Source organism: Pelodiscus sinensis, chromosome 19, assembly GCF_052426305.1.
Source record: "Pelodiscus sinensis isolate ZL-2025 chromosome 19, ASM5242630v1, whole genome shotgun sequence".
NCBI lineage: Eukaryota > Metazoa > Chordata > Testudines > Trionychidae > Pelodiscus > Pelodiscus sinensis.
In genome coordinates, this window is record NC_143070.1 from 28843286 (window position 1) to 28862602 (window position 19317).

The window sequence follows — 19317 nt, forward strand, 5'->3', positions numbered from 1 at the left end:
AGTCGATGGAATTTCCATTGACCACTCGATTAGTCGATAGGCACTTCTGCATTCCTCCTGTTAAATGTAAAAGAGCTCCCGCTGGGGTTCTAATACGTTTCAAAGGAGGAATGCCGAACTCCGCGTGCAGCCCAAGGCAGGTGGGAAGTCCTGCTGACTCTGAGCTGCAGGTGGGTGCCTGCTTTGAAATGCACAAGAGTCCCCAGTGGGAGTCAGAGTCCCCTGCTGACCCCGGGCTCCATGCTGCGCTGCTGCTTTAAAATGCCACATGGAACTTGAGACCAGCTGTGGAGTCCCTAGCTGACCCCGGGCTCCACACGCGCAGCAATGCTCAGCTGAGCCTGGAATCAGCTGTGCAGCGCTGCCACTTTGAAACACCAAGACAGGGGTCAGCTCAGCAGTGCTGCCCCTTTGAACGCTGCCTTGGCGTTTCAAAGCAGCAGCGTCACACAGCTGATCCCAGGCCTAGCTGTGCATCGCTGCCGCTTTCAAGTATCCCCTTTTCCACTTTTCCTTTTCCACTTTGCTGCCTCTATCTGCTGTCTACACAGCTCCTTTTTGCGCAAAAGCCTCTTGCATAAAAGGGGATGCTAATTAATTATTCAAATGAAGCATGACGATATACCACACTGCGCTTCATTTGCATAAGCTTTTCCGGAAGAAGGCTACAGCGTAGCCATAGCTCAGGAGACTGAGGCTGAGGATGGGGGCAGGAGAGGGCGGCACCTCCACACAGAATGACATAGGTGGGGATGGTCTGACAGAGGCAGGGACAGGCCCACAGAGGCCGACCAATGCAGGTGGGGGAGGCCCGGCAGGCAGGCGTGGGCATGTCCTGTGCTCTGGGGATGGGTCTGTGACTCCCTTAATTAAACAGGTTGATTTCTGTTCAGGGTGGCTGGGGTTTGCCCTAGCGCTGCCCTGCAGTGGTAATACCCTTGGGGCAGGTACCCACTGCCCCAGTGCCTGGTACAGCTGCTGGCAGCAGTGCACTCTGGGAGATTCCCAAGGACTGCCTGTCACAGGTCAGACTCGCACCAGGCTGCTCCAACCTGGGGGTAGTTTTGGTCCAACCCAGTCTGATCCCAGTGGTGCCTGGCATGGCCCTGCGCTGCCTGGAGCCCTGTGGTGGGTGGTCTCGAGGTTCTTGGGTCCTATACAGTATTCAGCCCAGCGATCTTCTCTAGTGCCTGTCACAGCATCTGAGTTTAACCCCTCATGGAGCAGCCCAGGAGTTCAGCATCCCAGTGGGAAACTGCCGCTCTCTGTTGGGCATCTTTCTCACCTAACCAACATGTTTCAACCCTGAGGCCAAGGTGGCAGCATGGCTTAATGGTTAGGATTGCAAACTGCATCTAGAGAAACTGGGGTTCTAAACTGCCTGTAGTCACTAACCACCTAGCTGATTCACCCTCCTTTCTCTGCCCTTTGTGCCTCAGTTTTCTTCCCAACTTTTGTCTCTCTAGACTGTAAAGTGCTCAGGGCAGGGATTGTCCCTGGCTGGGTTTTGTGCAGAGCCTGGATCTCATGTGGGGTTCGTGAGGGTTACTGTGAAACAAATACAAGTAATAACATTAAATTCTAGTCATCAAATCTGTAACACCAACAGCTTCTAACCTCCCTTCTCCAGGCTGACGGCAGCATGTTCCCATAGGTCAGCCTGCCACTGATCCATACCCCTCCCATTCGGTAACGGGTCCTCATTTCCCCCATGGGGGGCTGAGTACAGAAGGATTCCGCTGAGCATCTCAGAGAAGTTTCTCACATCCGGTGTCTGTTTCCAACATGCCAGAGGCTGTTCACCTTGGAGACCTGCTGCGGATATGGGCCGGGCCGTACCCATATCCGCAAACAGAGCCCAGGGGCGGGGGTGGGGCGGGAGCTGCCTGCCCAGGGCGAGGACCCGGCGCCCCCCCCGCAGGTGACACGTTCTGGGGCCCGAGCCCGGCCGAGTCCGCGCGCTCCCGCCCCAGTGGCCTGAGAGGCGGGTCCGTGTCTCGCGCCGGAGGAGGGGGGGGGGGCAGGCGGCAGCGCGCAGGCGCGTCACTGGGCTCCGCGCTCTCATTGGTTCGTGGAGCCCCGGCCCCGCCCCCTTTCAAGTCCCTGCCCCGCCCTCTGTGTCTCTGGGCGGCCCCGTCACTCCCGGCCGGACAGCGAGGTCAGGGGAATCCCCGTCAGAGCAAGGGGCGGGGCAATTCATGTCACTGATGATGCGGCCACGGGGGCGGGCAATTGTGCGTCACTGGAGCGTGACAGCCCGGGGAACCCCTGTCAATCGGAGCGAGAGCAAGGGGCGGAGCAAGCAACGTCACAGTGGGGGGCGGGGTCCGTCGGGCTCCTGCTGCGGCCAGTGGCTGCCACGGGGAGCGCTGGGGGCGCCGGGATGTGGGGGAGGGGCAGGGGTTGCACCGCGGCGGGGGAGGGGGGCGCTGCCGGGTGTCAGGCTGCGAGGGGGCGCATGGGGCTCGGGGGAGATCGGACCCGTGGGAAAGGGCAGCGCATCGCCCCGGCCCGGCGCCCAGCAGCGGAAGCAGCATCTGCCCGGGGCCTGGGGGCGTGGCCAGGCATCTCTCGGTCTGAGCTATGCCCGGGCGCTGGATTCTGACCGGAATCACTGACCCGCTGCGCATGCGCGGTCTGACCGGGCCCGCCCCATTCCGAACCCCGCGGCCGGGTTTTCAGCGCGTTCCCGACCGTGCTCAGGCCCCGCCCACCTCGCAGCGGTCTGCAGCAGCGTCACTCGCCGCGCGCCCTGAGGTGGGAGCCGTTGTGAGGGGCCGTTGGCGCCGTTACTCGCTGCGGGGGAGGCCGCAGCCCAGCGGGAGGGAGCGGGGCGGGGAATTGGCGCGTCACAAACACTCAACCCGCGCGTGCCCCCCCCCTCGGGCTTCCTGATGCTCCCGCCGGGCTCGGGGTGTCTGCGGGGGGCGGGGCTGTGAGGGGGCTGCAGAGTGTGCGGGGGGGATTTAAACACAGGGTGGGGAGGGGCAAAGAGACGGGGGGGGTCTGGCTGGGGCAGGGGGCTGAGGGGCCGGGGGGGGGAGGTGAGCGAAGCTTTGGGGGACTTTTTTGGTTTTTATTTTTGATTTTTTTTGTAGCCTCAGTGCTGGTGCCTCAGACCCCCCCTCTCCTCCCCCCCCGGACCTGCCCCCCGCATTGCTGAGCGCAGGGAAGTGGCTGCCCAGCCCAGCGGCAGCCATGGCTGCAGAGAGCCCCGTGGAAAGTGTCCGGGAGGAAGCGCCGCGTCCCGTCTGCCTGGAGGATTTCACAGCCCCTGTCACTCTGCAGTGTGGGCACAATTCCTGCCAGGCCCCCCTCAGCCCTCAGGGCAGAGACACTGAGCAGCAGGGACCCCTCCGGCCCAACCGGCAGCTGGCAAACGTGGTGGAACTAGCCAAGCCGCTGAGTTTCCAGGCAGCACAGAGAGCAAGATGGGACGGGGTGTATGGGGAGCACCAGGAGGCTCTGAAGCTGTTCTGTGAAGAGGATCAAACTCCCATCTGTGTGGTGTGTGACAGATCCCAGGCTCACATGGTGGTGCCCTTACAGGAAGCTGCCCAGGTGTACAAGGTACAGAGTGACTGTCCAGTGTGTTTTAATTACAGTGTTAGTTCACTGACAGTTACCAGGCACAGTTGTGACACAGCTCTGTAAAGCCTACAAGAGATGCTGTAAAAAGTAAATGTTCTGGCTTTGTGGCAACTTACGTAAGTTACCTGATGTGGGAAATGTTTCTCCGAGGCTCTGAATCCTGAAACCCAGCCCTCACTGGTGACAGGGGGGGTGTTTACACAGGGGACGGTGTTAACAATCAGGGTATGTCTACACTACAGCACTAATTCGAACTAACTTAATTCGAATTAGTTAATTTGAACTAAGCTAATTTGAACTAGTGCATTTAAAAACTAGTTCGAATTAGCATTTTGCTAATTCGAACTAGTATGTCCACATTGAGTGGACCTTGAACCAAAGTTAAGGCTGGCCGGAAGCAGTGCCGGCAGGGCATCAGGTTAGGACTTAAGAGTATGGAGCTGCTTCCTCAGGCTAGCCGAGGGCTGTGCTTCAAGGGACCCGAACCCCACCCCGGACAGACAGTTCAGGGTTCCCCGCTTGCTTGTCTACCTCGATGAGGGACAGCAATGCAGTCCTGGCTTGGAGTGCCCTGAGTGCCCACACTCGGCCCGTCACAGCACTAAGCCATCAGCCCGGCTGCACTTGCCGCAGGCTGCCATCCGGAGGGGTCAATCGGGGGGCTACAGGAGAGTTTCCATCCCGAGGAGCCCGCAGAGCCACCCCAGTCCTCCTCATCGGGGGCTCATACCCCATTCCTCCCTCACATCCTTCCACTTACCCGTCCCTAGCCCCCCTTCCTGATGTACAAAATAAAGGACACGTGTGGTCAAAAATAGAAACTCTCTTTATTTAATAAAACTGGGGGAGACTGGGAAAAGGAGGTGGGAGAGGGGAGGAGGGAGCTGGAAGGGGGAAGCCAGGGAAACAAGGAGGAGGGGAATACAGATGTGATCTCATCCCAGAAAAGAGATTTTGGCCTTGGAAAGGGTTCAGAAAAGGGCAACTAAAATGATCAGGGGTTTGGAACAGGTCCCATACGAAGAGAGGCTAAAAAGACTGGGACTTTTCAGCTTAGAAAAGAGAAGACTGAGGGGGGATGTGATAGAGATCTATAAAAGCATGAGTGGTGTGGAGAGGGTGCATAAAGAAAAGTTCTTCATTAGTTCCTATAATAGAAGGCCTAGAGGACACCAAATGAAATGAATGGGTAGCAGGCTTCAAACTAATAACAGACAGTTCTTCTTCACAAAGCAAATAGTCAACCTGTGGAACTCCTTGCCGCAGGCTAGAACTATAACAGAGTTTAAAGATAAGTTAGATAAAGTCATGGAGATTAGGTCCATGGAGTGGTATTAGCCAGGGGATAGAAATGGTGTCCCTGGCCTCTGTTTGTGGAAGGCTGGAGATGGATGGCATGAGACAAATGGCTTGGTCATTGTCTTCGGTCCATCCCTTCCAGGGTACCTAGTGTTGGCCGCTGTCGGCAGACAGGGTACTGAGCTAGATGGACCTTTGGTCTGACCCAGTACAGGCATTCTTATGTTCTAAGCTCAGGGTCGGGTCTCACTGGACCACCTTGATTTTCATGCAAACCTGCTCCTAGGTGGCCAGGCTGGCAGCTGTCCTGCCCTAGATGGCCACTTTCCTGTGCCTAGTGCGGAGGTCGTGGACGTTGGACGCCTCCCCCCAAACCTGGATGAAGTCCAGAATCTCCGCACTAACCAGGCGAGCGCCCACCTTTTGCGGCCCTGGGCAGACTCCTGGGAGCCGCCAGCCTGGTCCCGGGAAGAGGCGGAGGGCTGGGTGGCAGCGGGTGGCTGGCTCATGCCATGCCAGGTGCAGGGTCTGCTGGCTGGCTGCTGGGAGGCTTGCACCTGGCATGGGCACCGTAGCCAGACCGTGCCCCTTTAAGGGCTCCGGGGCCGGGAGGGGGGCAGATGAGTTTCCCTGGTGGTGCCCAGAATGGCCACCAGGGCAAGCTGGGAAGGGCTAGCCTCCCACTAATCGAATTAAGTAGCTACACAGCCCTTAATTCGAACTAGGGGTTAATCCTCGTAGAATGAGGTTTATCTAGTTCGAATTAAGCGCTCCGCTGGTTCGAATTAAGTTCGAACTAGCGGTTTGCCTGTCTAGCGCCTATGAAAGTTAATTCGAACTAACAGCTGTTAGTTCGAATTAAATTTGTAGTGTAGACATACCCTCGGAGAGGTTTAGATCACAGGAGGTACAAGCCACTCTGTCAGTGAGCTGCCTTGGGATTGGAGAAGAGGAGGTTACAAGCTGTTAATGATCAGAAGAACAATCTGTCATTTGCCTTATAGATCTGCAATGGCAGCAGGGACCTGCAGAACATCCAGCAAGGGAAAATCCCTTCTCTGAGCAGGTCACAATCCAGTTAGACAAACTGTGGGAAGGGAAGGTGGGGCAGCACCTAGTCGCTCATAGTCGCCAAGCATGTCAGGGATAGAGTTTAGCACCGTACCCTGTTAGACTTACACTGCTCCCTGCCCCTCAGCATCACTGAATAGTGATGAAGTGTGGCCCGTTAGGAGGGAAAGATGCCTTGATAAAGCCCTAGGTCCAGCAGGGAGTGAAGGTTTCTAATAGGGATACTGAACTTCTGGGGTGCTCCGTGAGGGGTTAAACTTCAATGCAGCCACTGACACTAGATGAGGTTGCTGGGCTGCATGCTGTGCGGGGTCCCGAGTGCCTTCACTCCACCCATAGCAGGACTTCAGGAAGTGCAGGTCCATGCCAGACACAACTAGGATTCAACTGGATTGTAGCAAGAGTTCAAACTGGTTAACTGAAGAGCTAATGCTTATCGGTGCCAGTTACTGGTTAAACTCCCCACTGCCCCAGCAGTGCCTGGTTCCCTCTGGCAGCTAACATCAGTCTGCAGCTGCTGGGAGTTCCCATCAGCCAGCTGTCCTTGTGGCCATCCCCGGCAGACCTCGCGAGAGATCCCCGGCCCAGGAGAGCCCATTTCCGCTACCAGCCCTACCTGTCAGCAGGTTAAAAAACTCCTGTCTCTGATAAAATTGTGATCAGTTACATAATTAGTATTGTTAAGCATTTTTACCTCCCTAATCCCCACCTGCTTCATTCTTTATAAAGGTGCCACCACTGATCCTTCCCCCACCCTTGTAGGTGTCCTGCTGCATCCTCAGTATCTTCTTGTGTCTTTTTCTATGGACACAACCATGTCCAGGGCAGAGTTCCTGCTGAAGAGGGGCAGAGCTCCACAAAACTGGGACTCTCTTAAAGGCAGACAAATGGGCTCCCGACATCTGATGGGGTTTGCCCCTGTGCTTATCTGTTTCTTCAGGAAAAATTGGAGGCCCATTTGAAGACTCTGAGGGAAGAGAGAGAAAAGGTGCTGGGAAGGAAAACAACAGCAGAAGGGACACGCCAGGAATATCTGGTAGGTGCCTGTGGTTTGAAACAGCAGGGACTGGCAGTGGGAGGACTGTTAGGAGGCAGACTCGTGTGACATTGGGCTTGTTTGTGTTTCTCCTGGATTGTGGATTGCAGGGTGAGATCCATGTGTAGACAGGCCCTGAGCATCCATGTCAGCACATGAGTTAATGTCCAGCCTTTGTAGCTTTCCCAGAAATCCTCCTCAAGGGAGCTAAGTGTCCCCCTAAAGGGCTGTCTGCTCACTTGGTGTATTAACATGTTTCTCCTTTTTCCTCCTGGGTATCTGTCAGGCTAGTGCTGAGTCTTTCCTCGTGCTGCTCAGGGTCTGAATTCCCAGAGCCCATGAATATCAAAAGATGCTGCCCATGACAGACATGGGAACATCCCTTTCAGAGGGACACAGGGCCCAAAGGAGATGCTGGGAGAGCCACCTCTGCCTACTAACCACAAAGTACAGTCAAATGTGACACATTTTAGGGTTTTCTAAGAAATTCTCCCTGCTGCGCACTCAGCTCTCCATGAAAGGGCCCTGGGCTCCATACATGCCCTTGACCAACCCTTTCCCTGTTTCCATACAGAAATGGACCCAAGCCAAGAGGCAGATGATTGTGGCCGAGTTTCAGCAGCTGCGGCAGTTCCTGGAGGAACAAGAGCGACTCCTGCTGGCCCAGCTAGAGAAGCTGGACGAGGCGATTGAGAGGCTCCAGACTGACACTGTCGGGAAACTCTCTGCGCAGATTTCCCATCTCAGCAAGGGGAAGTGTCAGAAGCCAGCGAATGAATTCCTGCAGGTGAGACTGAGGGAGAAACGTCCCAGCTCCCCACTCAGGGAAGGGAGGCTCCTGAATCACAAGTGCTGAGGTCCAGCCATTAGATCTTGGTGTAACTCCATGTGCATTGCTGCCATGTGAGTAACTGCCATGCTTTGTAAAGTTACAGGCACAGAGCTACTAGAGATCGTAAAGCCCCATTTGCTCAGGGGATCCATGTTCCTGGGGTCAGGGCAGAGACTCTCTTCCCATGTTTGCAAAATCCCGTCCCTGAGGTCCCCTGTGTGTGTCCAATGGGGCTGAGAGTCTTTTCTCTGTCTTTTTTCTAGGACGTCAGGAGCACCCTGAGTAGGTATGTGGCTCTCACTCCCCTCACGCTGCACAGCTCAGGGAAAGAGCTTGGAGCTGATGTTAGCACCACATCTCCACAGGGTGCTAAGAGGCAGATGTTAGAGACGAATATCTCTGACTCATTTAATTCTGCGGGTCTCACCCTCACACAGCAGACTCTGGAATTCCCCATTCAGGGCACAGTCTGACCTCAAGTGTTTCCTGGAGCTGTCACCTCCCTGTGGACTGTGGGGTGGAACATGGGCCTGTCACTGCTGTGCACTGGGCACATTCAGCCCAGGGCAGCAAGGACCAAGAGTCTATCCCACCTGAGGGCTGTTTGGAGACCTGTGTGGAAGGAGCTGGGGATGGAAGAGCTGGTGTCTCACTCTAGTCCCTACTAGACAGATTCCTTCAGCCTTTCACCTGGGAACCTCCTGTCCCTCAACGCCTAGAGGCCAAGGAGTGAGTTGGTCATGAAGACTCAATTCCCCTTTTGTCCCCCAGCTAGTCTCCCCAGGACAGAAGTGAAGAACAGCAATGGGACCTTTTAGGGGAAGGTTGCATGGCCATGGACTGTGTTGCTGGGAAAATTGGAGGAATTCTGACTCCAGGCCTGTTAGAGCTGAGATTCACTAACCAGAACTTATCAGCAGTAAATGAAATACAATCACATGGAATTGTTTCTGTCCAGGTGTGAGACGGGGCAGTTCCAGGTGCCGGAAGAGATTTCTCTTGAACTAGAAGAACAAGTCAGAGGTTTCTCCCAGAAAACGATTGCTCTGTCGGAGACTCTGAGGGAGTTCAAAGGTACCTAGAAGGGATGGCAGAGGGGAAACTGGCTCAAGTATCTGAGACCATTGAATCTGGCCTATGAAGCCAACCTGCCCCTGCCTCAATTCCCACATGGAGAATGACGGTCCCATCACACTGCTCTCCTTAGAGACACTGAGCGAACAGACCCAACTGCTTGCAGATAGAGCCAGGGGTTTGCAAACTCTGAACCTCCCATTCAGAGATCAAAATGGCCAAAGTTACTGTGATGGCCACGTGTTCCGCCACCACAGCTCCACGTTATGACAAGAGGCAGTAAGTGAATGAGAAACCAAGTGGGAGGGGGTGAGGAGGGAAAAGTAAATCTCACTTACAGCTTCTCTCCTGGGACAGGTTGCGGGGATGTTGGTTGCATTGCTGGGAGGTGCCCGAGTGAGAGAGAGAATGAAAGTTTCAGGCTCTTTCATACTCAATTCCTGAGTGTGTCTCTGTCTGGTCTCTGATACAATTGAAATGCAGAGTTCAGAGAGGGTACATTGTTATAAATAGGAGAGCCTGGAATCTCACCTCTCTTATCCCTTCCCCCACCAGACACTCTGCCCTCTGCACTGGAGAGAGCAAAAGGAAAGTCCCTGGGAGCTTTCAGACAAGGTGAGTTTGCAGGTGGAAATTCTTTAAATGATGAGAAAATTCTAGTGAAAACATCTTCATGGGATTGTCATTGAAGTTAGCAACCAAACCCAGTGACCACGGTGCACACAGCCCCAGGGGCGCTGCATGGAGACCTGCAGACACTTAGAGAAACAGTGATCTATGATGTATGATGCTAAATGGGTGAAGTTAAAGCCCACAATGGACAGCACCTTTAAGCTCAGATTACACTGCTCAGTCAGTTTCAATATGGGGTTGATTTCCAGCAATAAATAGTCTGAGAGCTGACTGGCTTCCACTACAGGCAATCCCCAGGTTACGTACAAGATAGGGACTGTAAGTTTGTTCTTAAGTTGAATTTGTATGTAAGTCGGAACTGGTACATATTGTAGGGGAAACTCTAGCCAAACATTTCTCCAGAGCTCAGTTTTATTTTCCCACACCTCACTTCCCTCAGTCCTTTATTCTCAAGCTGAGGTGTCTGCTGAGAAAAGCCGCTCTGCATCTCCCTGGTCCGCTGGGGGGGGTGGGCGCTAGCTTCGCGTCTCCCTGGTCTACTGGGGGGAAGCAGCTAGTGCGGGGTTGCCTCACCCCGTTTGTAAGTAGGGATCCGATCTAAGTTGGATCCATGTAACCCGGGGACTGCCTGTATATCAGTTCATTCAAGGCAAGAAACTGCTGGATCCCCAAGGGCTGTTACGTCTAGTGCAGGCCTGGGTAAAATACAGCCCATGGGTCGGATCCACCCTACCAAGCCATTGGATCCAGCCCACAGATGCCACTCCCCATCTCAAGTCACTCAGAAATCAACTGTGAGCCTGGAGGGGAGGGGGGAAGGCTTCAGGCACTGCTTCCACCCCCGGGACAATCTCATTGGCCAGTTTCTGGCGAGAAACAAAGCACCATGCCCCCTTCCCTCTGGGTCATAATTATTCATACACCCTCATGGCCCTGCAGCCTGTGAGAGGGTTGGGCAGGCTCCCTGCCTTCCTGAGGTGCTTGGCCTCTGGCCAGGAGTCACTCACATAAGTCTCCTGTCCAGAGCTTGCCTCTGCCACCCCAACTTCTCCCTTCCCCTCCTAATCTCTGCTCCCCACTCCTGTCCCGCACTCTGCATACCCAAACTCTGTCCTCCTGCTGCAGCTATATATGCAAGAGCTCTCACTGGTCAGAAACCCACAGTCCCTTATCTGTCCACAAATGAGCAAAGAACTGGTGGATTCTCCATCTCTTGATGTCTTCAAGTCACTGGGGGACTTTCTAGAAAATACACCGTGGGAAAACAGAGCTTTGTGCCTGGGTAACTGGACTACGTGTAATGGCTTGTGCCACTGAAGGGGTCAGACTGCATGACTGAGGATATCTTCTGATCCCATTAATTCATGAATTTTAAGATCTCACCCTGGAAACACTCAGCACACATGTTTAATAATAAGCATCTGAATGGTGGTGTTCCTTTCCACAACACAGAGTCAGTGAAGGTGTTTATAACGTCTCTGTCAGATGAGAGAGCAAAGTTTGTGCTGCAAATCCATGAATGAAGACTAAGGGTTTCAAATACAACAGTCTACATTTAGCCTATGTCCATATTCAAGCAGATGAATATGTGGCTTGTTATAAGAAACACTGGGTGCTGAGAACTAAATCCCATTGTTGCAGAGGCAGTAATGTTGTAACTCACGCCAAGTACAGACAGAAATAAATATGGATTTGGGATCTAACTCCTGTGTGCTGTTTATGGCATATCTAGACTAAAACTTTTGCCCACAATGGCAGAGTCTAGCATGTGTGTCACCAGGCGTACCTGTCTGTACCTGGCATGAGTTACAACATTACTGCCTCTGCAACAATGGGATTTAGTCTGGGCAGAATGGGGATGTGGAAAGGATTAAAGCCCCTTCTGAAATGTCTCCCTCTTCTCCCCCTGCCAGGCTGCAGAACACCCATGTTTGTCTCCAGCTCAGCCCCCGGCCTGCAGAGCCAGGGACAGGAGATGGCCGTGGCAGAACCTGTGAGCTTCGAGGAGGTGGCTGTGTGTTTCTCTGAGGAGGAATGGGCTCTGCTGGACCCAGGCCAGAGAGCCCTCTACAGGGATGTGATGCAGGAGAATTATGAGGCTGTGAACTGGCTGAGTAAGGATTCCTGTCCTTTTGGGTAACAGCAGCTGGGTGGGGTCTGGAGCATATGGGTTGGGTTTGGTTCAGGGTTATTCATTGCCTCTGCCTCCAACGTCAGGAGTATCTGCCCCAGTAGTCCTGGCTCTTCTGTGAAAGACTGTCCCCTCCGTGCTCCCTCCCAGGGAAAACAGATTCAGGTCTCATTCCACTTCCCCCCCATCTTGCTCATCTTGTGCTTTGACCAGAGGTGTGAGTGGAAGGGCTCAGGCAGGAACAGCAGGTACCAGAGGTCTGGGTCTGGGTCTGTCTGCTGTTAGTGGCTGCAGGGTCCCCTTGTGGCAGTGTGCTCAGGCACTGGAAGGAGAGTGCGGTTGCCAGAGTCCTTCCCTGCCTGTAGCTAATCTCTGTGACATGCTGGTACTTGTCAGTGAGAGGGGCTGGATGCTGGCGCTGAGGGAGGGTGGATGAGGCAGTTCACGCTCTGCGAGTATTTTGTCTGAGGTAGCTCTGTAGTAGAGAAAAGTGAGCAGAGCTCCCCTTGCATTTCAGGCACAGGCTGGGTCTCCTTTCAAAAGTTCAGCTTCATTCTCTCTGGGGCTCACTTGTCTCTCTGTGCAGCGGAGATAAATCATGTCACCTGTCTTGTATTTTTATATCTTCAGGTAGGAACTTTTTCTTCCTGTGTGAATGTCTGGGTTCATGCTCAGGAGACCTGTGTTCAGTTTTCTGCCTGTCAAAGTCCTCCTGTGTGACCTTGATCAAGTCCCTTAGACTCTCTGTGTGCGGTCAGCTCTCTCTTTACTAGCTTTTATAGAGTGTCCCTGTTTCTCAGGGCTGGGCAGGATACTTACACTAAAGAGGGGTGATGCTTAGCTCCATATGAGCACTGCAATAGCACAGTGTGGTCCTGATTTAAACCAGAGTTCCCAGGTGCTGCTGTGATTGATAATTTTGCTTCCTGCAGTGACTGCAGTGCCATAGGAGTTGCTACTAGCACCACAGAGCGTTGATATGGCTGTTCAGGGCTTCTGGAGCCTTGATGCCAGCGGCACTGGCAGAACGTGAAGCTTATCCATGCAGCACACCACAGGGTTGCCGCTAAGAAAGACCCAGGCTCCATTCGGAGGCTAAGGCACTCGGCCAGGTTTATTGTGAAAGGAGCAGGGTGCTAGTGTCCCAGCACCTCAGGCACGGGTATAGTGAGACTTGTCCCTACCCAATAATGGTACCAGCTCAGTCAGCAGCTAGAACACTGCCCCTCAGCCAGTATCAACATGCCCCTCCTGTGGCTTCTCCTCTCATATTGACCAAAATAAAATGCATGTTGCGTTCCATGTGTTGCTACCCCACTTGGCCTTCTGCCTGTTTGTTTGAACAAAACATGCATATCCATTATCCCCTCATCCCGCTCTTGTGCACAAGGGTCAGTGAGCTATCTGTTAGGACTGTGTGTTTGCAGTTCCTGCAGAGAGTGTTGAGTTGATTGCCTTCCTCCTGCTCAGGAATGTGATTTCTTGGTTAGTTGGTACCAGTGCTCCACCATTCTGCCAAAGCCTGGCTTGTTTTAGTTCCAAAATAATGGACATAAACAAGATAATCCTAGTCATCAGATCAGAATTTTCCCATTGACTCGTCACACAGCACACTTCGCACAAGCTTTCTTGCGATTGTGTGACAGTGGTAGCACAATGATCTTTATTGTGGCTCTTCCGAACACTAAATGCAGGTCCGAGAAGGGGTGGAGGCAAAGCTGAGGGGAAGGCGCTCACAGGGTGCAAATGTGGTAGATTCTGTGCCTCCTTGGAGCGGCCCCAAATCAAAGGCCAGGCTCACTAGAAGAGGCAGACTGGGAAACCACACAAAGGCTGCTGCTGGCAGAATAGAACCGAGGCTACAGACGGGGAGCTGAGTAACAGCCACAAGCATCAGAGAAGCAGCACGGCCCAGCTCCACCCTGGCTGGTCGCTGGAGAAGCCCAGCGCCACCCTGGGCAGCTGCGGGAAAGGCAACTGTTGTAGGCAGCTAGCAAGGCCCACCCAGACACAGGTAGTCGGGAGCATAGGCAGGGCCTGAAGCAGCCTGCCAAGGATTCACTTAGCTGCTTAGACAACTTCCTCTGCCTCTTTCTGGCCCAAGTAGAACATCTGAGCCAAAGAGCAGGGGGCGCCCAGCCCACCAGCCAGGAGTTTTGTGGACAGAGCCTTGGGGAGCTAGAGCTAGTCCTTCTTCTCCCAAGTCCTAATGACCTGGCATGTGGCCGCTATAGTCTGAGCCCTGTCTGGGGGCCTTGGTGTCAGACATGCCAGCCCTCCCTAGAGCTCCCCTTGTGAGCAGTGTGTTCCTGTCCTGCCCTGAGATACTGGGGATGAGGGGGATGGAATGGGCTTTGAGGGGGACTGAGTTGTACCCTAGAGAGTGCAGCAGAGTGCTCAGCTCCCCTGGGGAAAGAGCTGGGCCATTCTCAAGGTGGGGGGAGGGGATGCGCCTTTACTGCAGGTGTGTGTGTGTGTTCTGGGCTCTTGGAAAGGAGCCTCTCTGGATGGGTGACTCAGATCCTGACTCTGGAAGCAGTAATGGCAGAGACCTTAATGAACAAGATCAGCACTCGATTAATTGCTCTCCAAACAGGATTTCCACTCTCTGAAGTTCATGTGATCTCCTGGGTGGAGCGAGAGGAGGAGTTGCAGGTCCCAGATCACCAGAGCTGTGAGGAAGGGGAGATCATCAGTGGCATCCACACAGGTGAGCAATCAGTTAAATTGCCTCAGAAACCAACTTATAGCAGGTGTTAGTTGTGTGTTTTCATGAAGTCTGTCTGATTCTTTAGCCTGTCTTCAACTTGAGCCAGAGCATGGTGGATGAGGAAAGGCTGAGTTTTCTCTTCTGTGGAAGAGTTGTGAAGAAGGAGGGTGAACTCATCTCATGATAATTCAATCATTACTTGAGCGTGTGTCCCCTTTTCTATTCCTCTTTTAGAGTTTTCTTTCAGCTCATCATAGACAATAACTCCTGTCTGGATTATTTCTCTATCCCAACAGGTGATGGGATGCTGACTGAGAACTATGATCTTGTGCAGCAGGAGGGATCGGAGCAAGTGTCTCCATGTGGGATGTTACTGGGAAGACCTGAAGGGCATGTTTCCCAGATACGTGAGCAGGGAGAGACTTGTGAGAGTCAGCATAGCCCAGAAAGGCAGCATGGAAATCATCCAGGAGGGGGACAGGATAAATCCAGTCACAGGAGCCGAGGGGAGAAAAGAAACACAGAAACCATTCAACAGAAAATCCCCTATCAACAGTCACCCTGCACTTGTAGTGACTGTGAAACTCCTATTGAACATCAAAGAGCCGATACAGGAGAGAAGCCCTTCAAGTGCTCTGACTCTGGGAAAAGCTTCAGTCAGCACTTGCACTTTACGAACCATCAGATACTACATATAAGAGAGACACGCCATAACTGCTCTGACTGTGGGAAAAGCTTCAGTAGAAGCGATCACCTTGTAAGACATAGGAGGACCCACACAGGAGACAAACCTTTCAATTGCTCTGACTGTGGGAAAAGCTTTCTGAGGAGCTCACACCTTGTTACACATAGGAGAGCCCATACAGGGGAGAAACCCTTCAACTGCTCTGACTGTGGGAAAAGCTTCCGACAGAATTCACACCTTGTTAACCATAGGAAGACCCACTCAGGAGACAAACCTTTCAATTGCTCTGTGTGTGGGAAAAGCTTCAGTAGAAGCGAACACCTTGTAAGACATAGGAGGAGCCACACAGGGGAGAAACCTTTCAATTGCTTTGACTGCGGGAAAAGCTTCAATGAGAAGTCACACCTTGTTAGACATAGGAGAACCCACACAGGAGAGAAACCTTTCAATTGCTCTGACTGTGGGAAAAGCTTCAGGAAGAGGTCAAACCTTGTTCTCCATAGGAGAACTCACACAGGAGAGAAACCTTTCAATTGCTTCGACTGCGGGAGATGCTTCCGTCAGAAGTCACAGCTTGTTAGACATAGAACAACCCACACAGGAGAGAAACCTTTCCCTTGCTCTGACTGCGAGAAAAGTTTCAGTACAAGTTCAGTGCTTGTTACCCATCGGAGGACCCACACAGGGGAAAAACCTTTCAATTGCTCTGACTGTGGGGAAAAGCTTCAGTAGATGTTCACACCTTATTAGACATAGGAGAACCCACACGTGAGAGCTACCCTTTACCTGCTCTGACTGCATAGTCGGTGCTCCTGCCTTACTAACTATGAGATAAAACATACAAGAGAGTCGCCTCATAACAGCTTTGATTGTAGACAAGGCTTCAAACACAGGTCAAACTTTAACATAAGAATGGCCATACTGGGTCAGACCAAAGGTCCATCTAGCGTAGTATCCTGTCTTCCAACAGTGGCCAGTACCAGGTGCCCCAGAGGCAGTGGACTGAAGATGATGATCAAGCAATTTTGTCTCCTGCCATCCTTCTCCAGCCTTTGACAAACAGAGGCGAGGGGCACCATACCTTACCCCCTCGCCTATACCCTTTTATGGACCTAATCTCCATGATTTTATGTAGCTCTTTTTTAACCCCTGTTACAGTCCTAGCCTTCACAGCCTTCTCTGGCAAGGAGTACCACAAGTTGACTGTGTACTGTGTGAAGAACTTTCTATTATTAGTTTTAAACCTGCTACCCATTAATTTCATTTGGTGTCCTCTAGTTCTTATATTCTGGGAACAAGTAAATAGTTTTTCTTTATTCACCCTCTCCCCACCACTCATGATTTTATATACCTCTATCATATCCCCCTCAGTCCCTTCTTTCTAAACTGAAAAGTCTCAGTCTCTTTAGCCTCTCCTCATATGGGACCCATTCCAAACCTCTAATCATTTTAGTTGCTCTTTTCTGAACTATTTTAATGCCAAAATATCTTTTTTGAGGTGAGGAGACCACATCTCTACCCAGTATTCAGGATAGGAGCGTGCTGTAGATTTATATACGGGCAGTAAGATATTCTTCATCTTATTTTCTGTCCCGTTTTTAATAATTCCTAACATCCTATTTGGTTTTTTGACTGCCGCTGCACACTGTGGGCATTTTCAGAGAACTATGCACGATAACGCCAAGATCTCTTTCCTGATTAGTTGTAGCTAAATTAGCCCCCATCATATTGTATGTATACTTAGGTTTATTTTTTCCAATATGCATAATTTTACACTTATCCACATTACATTTCATTTGCCATTTTATTGTCCAGTCACTCAGTTTGGTGAGATCTTTTTTTGAAGTTCTTCATAGCCTGCTTTGGTTTTGACTATCTTGAACAGTTTAGTAACATCCGCAAACTTGGCTACCTCACTGCTCACCCCTTTCTCTAAATCATTTATTAAGTTGAATAGGATTGGTTCTAGGACTGACTCTGGGGGAACACCACTGGTTACACCTCTCCATTCTGAAAATTTACCATTTATTCCTACCCTTTGTTTCCTGTCTTTTAACCATTTCTCAATCCATGGAAGGATCTTCCTGGTTATCCCATGATAACTTAATTTACACAAGAGCCTTTTGTGATGGACCTTGTTAAAGGCTTTTTTGGAAATCTAAGTACACTGTATGTACTCGATTTCCCCCTTGTTCACGTGTGTGTTAAACATAAGACAATCTACAGACGAGAGAGAACTATTCAGCTGCTTTGACTGTGGGGAAAGCTTCAGTCAGAGCTCAACTCTTGTTAGCCATTGGAGAACCTACAGTGGGAAAAAACCTAGAACCTGAGTTCCTTGTAAGCTATGTGTCCAGGTGGCTGTGCCTCAGCCTATTAAATGCCATATGAGCTTATAGGGCTTTGGTGGGGAGAGATACCTCTATCCACTGGTCTCAACCCCAGCCCAGTCCTGCTGTGGCCAGAGGACAGTTGGCTATCCCATGGCCCCAGGCCCAGAGTTACCATGGCAGGGAGAGGTGGGTCTCCCTCCTCCCCCTTCATGGTAACAGGTGTGCTGGGGCAGCGAGAGCTCGTGGGAGTCTTTTCTCCTTGATGTAGCCTTTCAGTGGCCTACATGTCAGTCCCCTCCATCTTTAAGATCACAGCCCCAGCTAGAGCTTTCAACCAGTAGTCCTAAGATTTTCCATCCATGAGTAGAGTGAGTTTTTTCTTGTGCACAAAGAGTGACATCCCGTGTGCTTGTTCAGATGTGTGCCTACGTGGCACCCACGAGTTATTGAGAGTTTTACACACACACATGCAATTTAAATTATGGAAGAAATATACTAAACCAAAGGATAATTAACAAGGTGCGTGACCCTGCACACATGCACCCTGAAAATGTACCAGCTTGGCACGCAGTCTCATTCCCACCCAGCCTTGCTCTACTGTTCCTGCATCCATGAGCTCCCCATCTCCTGCACCCCCACCCTGTGCACCCTTTGCCACCAGCCCTGCATTGTGCCCCTAACTTCTGCAGTGTCCCCTTCATCCCAACCGCTGCACTTTCCTCCCAGTCTAATCTAGTCATAGGCTGTGTCTAGACTGGCCAGTTTTTCCGGAAAATCAGCCGCTTTTCTGGAAAAACTTGCCAGCTGTCTACACTGGCCGCTTGAATTTCCGCAAAAGCACTGACTTCCTACTGTAAGAAATCAGTGCTTTTTGTGGAAATACTATGCTGTTCCTGTTTGGGCAAAAGTCCCTTTTGCACAAAAGGGCCAGTGTAGACAGGGACTTTTTTGCGGAAAACAAATAGCTATCGCAAAAATGGCAATCGGGGCTTTTTTGCGGAAAAGCGCATCTAGATTGACCACGGAAGCTTTTCCACAAAAAGTGCTTTTGTGGAAAAGCGTTCGTGCCAATCTAGATGCTCTGTTCCGAAAATGCTTTTAATGGAAAACTTTTAATGGAAAGCATTTCCGGAAAAGCATGCCGGTCTACACGTAGCCATAGTGTAGTAATTTGTAAAGGATAAAAAATGAATGCACTATCCCTACTCCTTGATTCTAAAACTCATTCTGCAGCTGCAAGTTAATGACATTCAGAAGATGACTTTAGGGATATCACCAGAAAACTATCCAGCTCTTTTTCTTCAGACCACATTACTTCACTGTATATAGGACATAATCTAATTATAGATTATATTTTGTATAGTATCTGCATGGTTTAGACACCTGTCAATCATAGAAAAGTCCCTTTAATATGTCATCAGTTGCATATTGATTTAAGCATCAATAGAAGATAATCAACAGCATTAAAGTTTTAGTTGCCTCTACACAGTGCACGTTTGTGAGAGTGAGAGAAATAACTTCCACAGGCACAAAAATAATCATTGGCACAATCAACACTATTGATGTGATTGATGCCTTCACAAATGACAAGAATATTGAGGGTCAGAGAGAATTGTTCTTGACATGATTTAGGCTGTTAAATATGAACAGGGCGCAGAACATTTCTCTAGTCATTTGCCATCTATTTTATCCCTCAGATAACCTACAGATTTACCTTTTGAGATCCCAAGGTGGAGATCTTTAATTAAGTGGAATTAGAACCAGACCTCTACCACATGGCCCCTGTCTCTAGAACAGCCAGTCCCTCACCACTCTGGGTCCTTTGCTTTGGCCTTGGCTGCTGGAGTAGCTGCTGGAGTGAGCCCCCCCACTGCCTGTGATGCTGCTGTGGCTCAGACTCTGGCCAAGTCTGTCAAAGCATG

At 51.4% G+C, this 19317-nt stretch overlaps 1 protein-coding gene across 1 annotated transcript; it reads left to right on the forward strand.

The window, feature by feature from the left end:
* The first annotated feature begins 3020 nt into the window (after positions 1 to 3020).
* LOC149522740 (uncharacterized) lies at positions 3021 to 16378 on the forward strand. The gene is made up of 9 exons (XM_089770978.1): positions 3021 to 3570; positions 6902 to 6997; positions 7572 to 7784; positions 8093 to 8115; positions 8788 to 8903; positions 9459 to 9518; positions 11450 to 11650; positions 14264 to 14377; positions 14674 to 16378. Exons 1-9 carry the CDS (start codon positions 3199 to 3201, stop codon positions 15792 to 15794), a joined length of 2316 nt encoding a protein of 771 aa, XP_089627104.1. The 5' UTR covers positions 3021 to 3198; the 3' UTR covers positions 15795 to 16378.
* The last annotated feature ends 2939 nt before the right edge of the window (positions 16379 to 19317 follow it).

Excerpts from the sequence above, each read along its gene's own strand:
- LOC149522740 (XM_089770978.1), top strand. The coding sequence starts at position 3,199 with ATGGCTGCAGAGAGCCCCGTGGAAAGTGTCCGGGAGGAAGCGCCGCGT. Across the intron at positions 3,571-6,901 it reads AAGCTGCCCAGGTGTACAAG|GAAAAATTGGAGGCCCATTT; the intron begins GTACAGAGTGAC and ends CTGTTTCTTCAG. Across the intron at positions 6,998-7,571 it reads GGACACGCCAGGAATATCTG|AAATGGACCCAAGCCAAGAG; the intron begins GTAGGTGCCTGT and ends GTTTCCATACAG.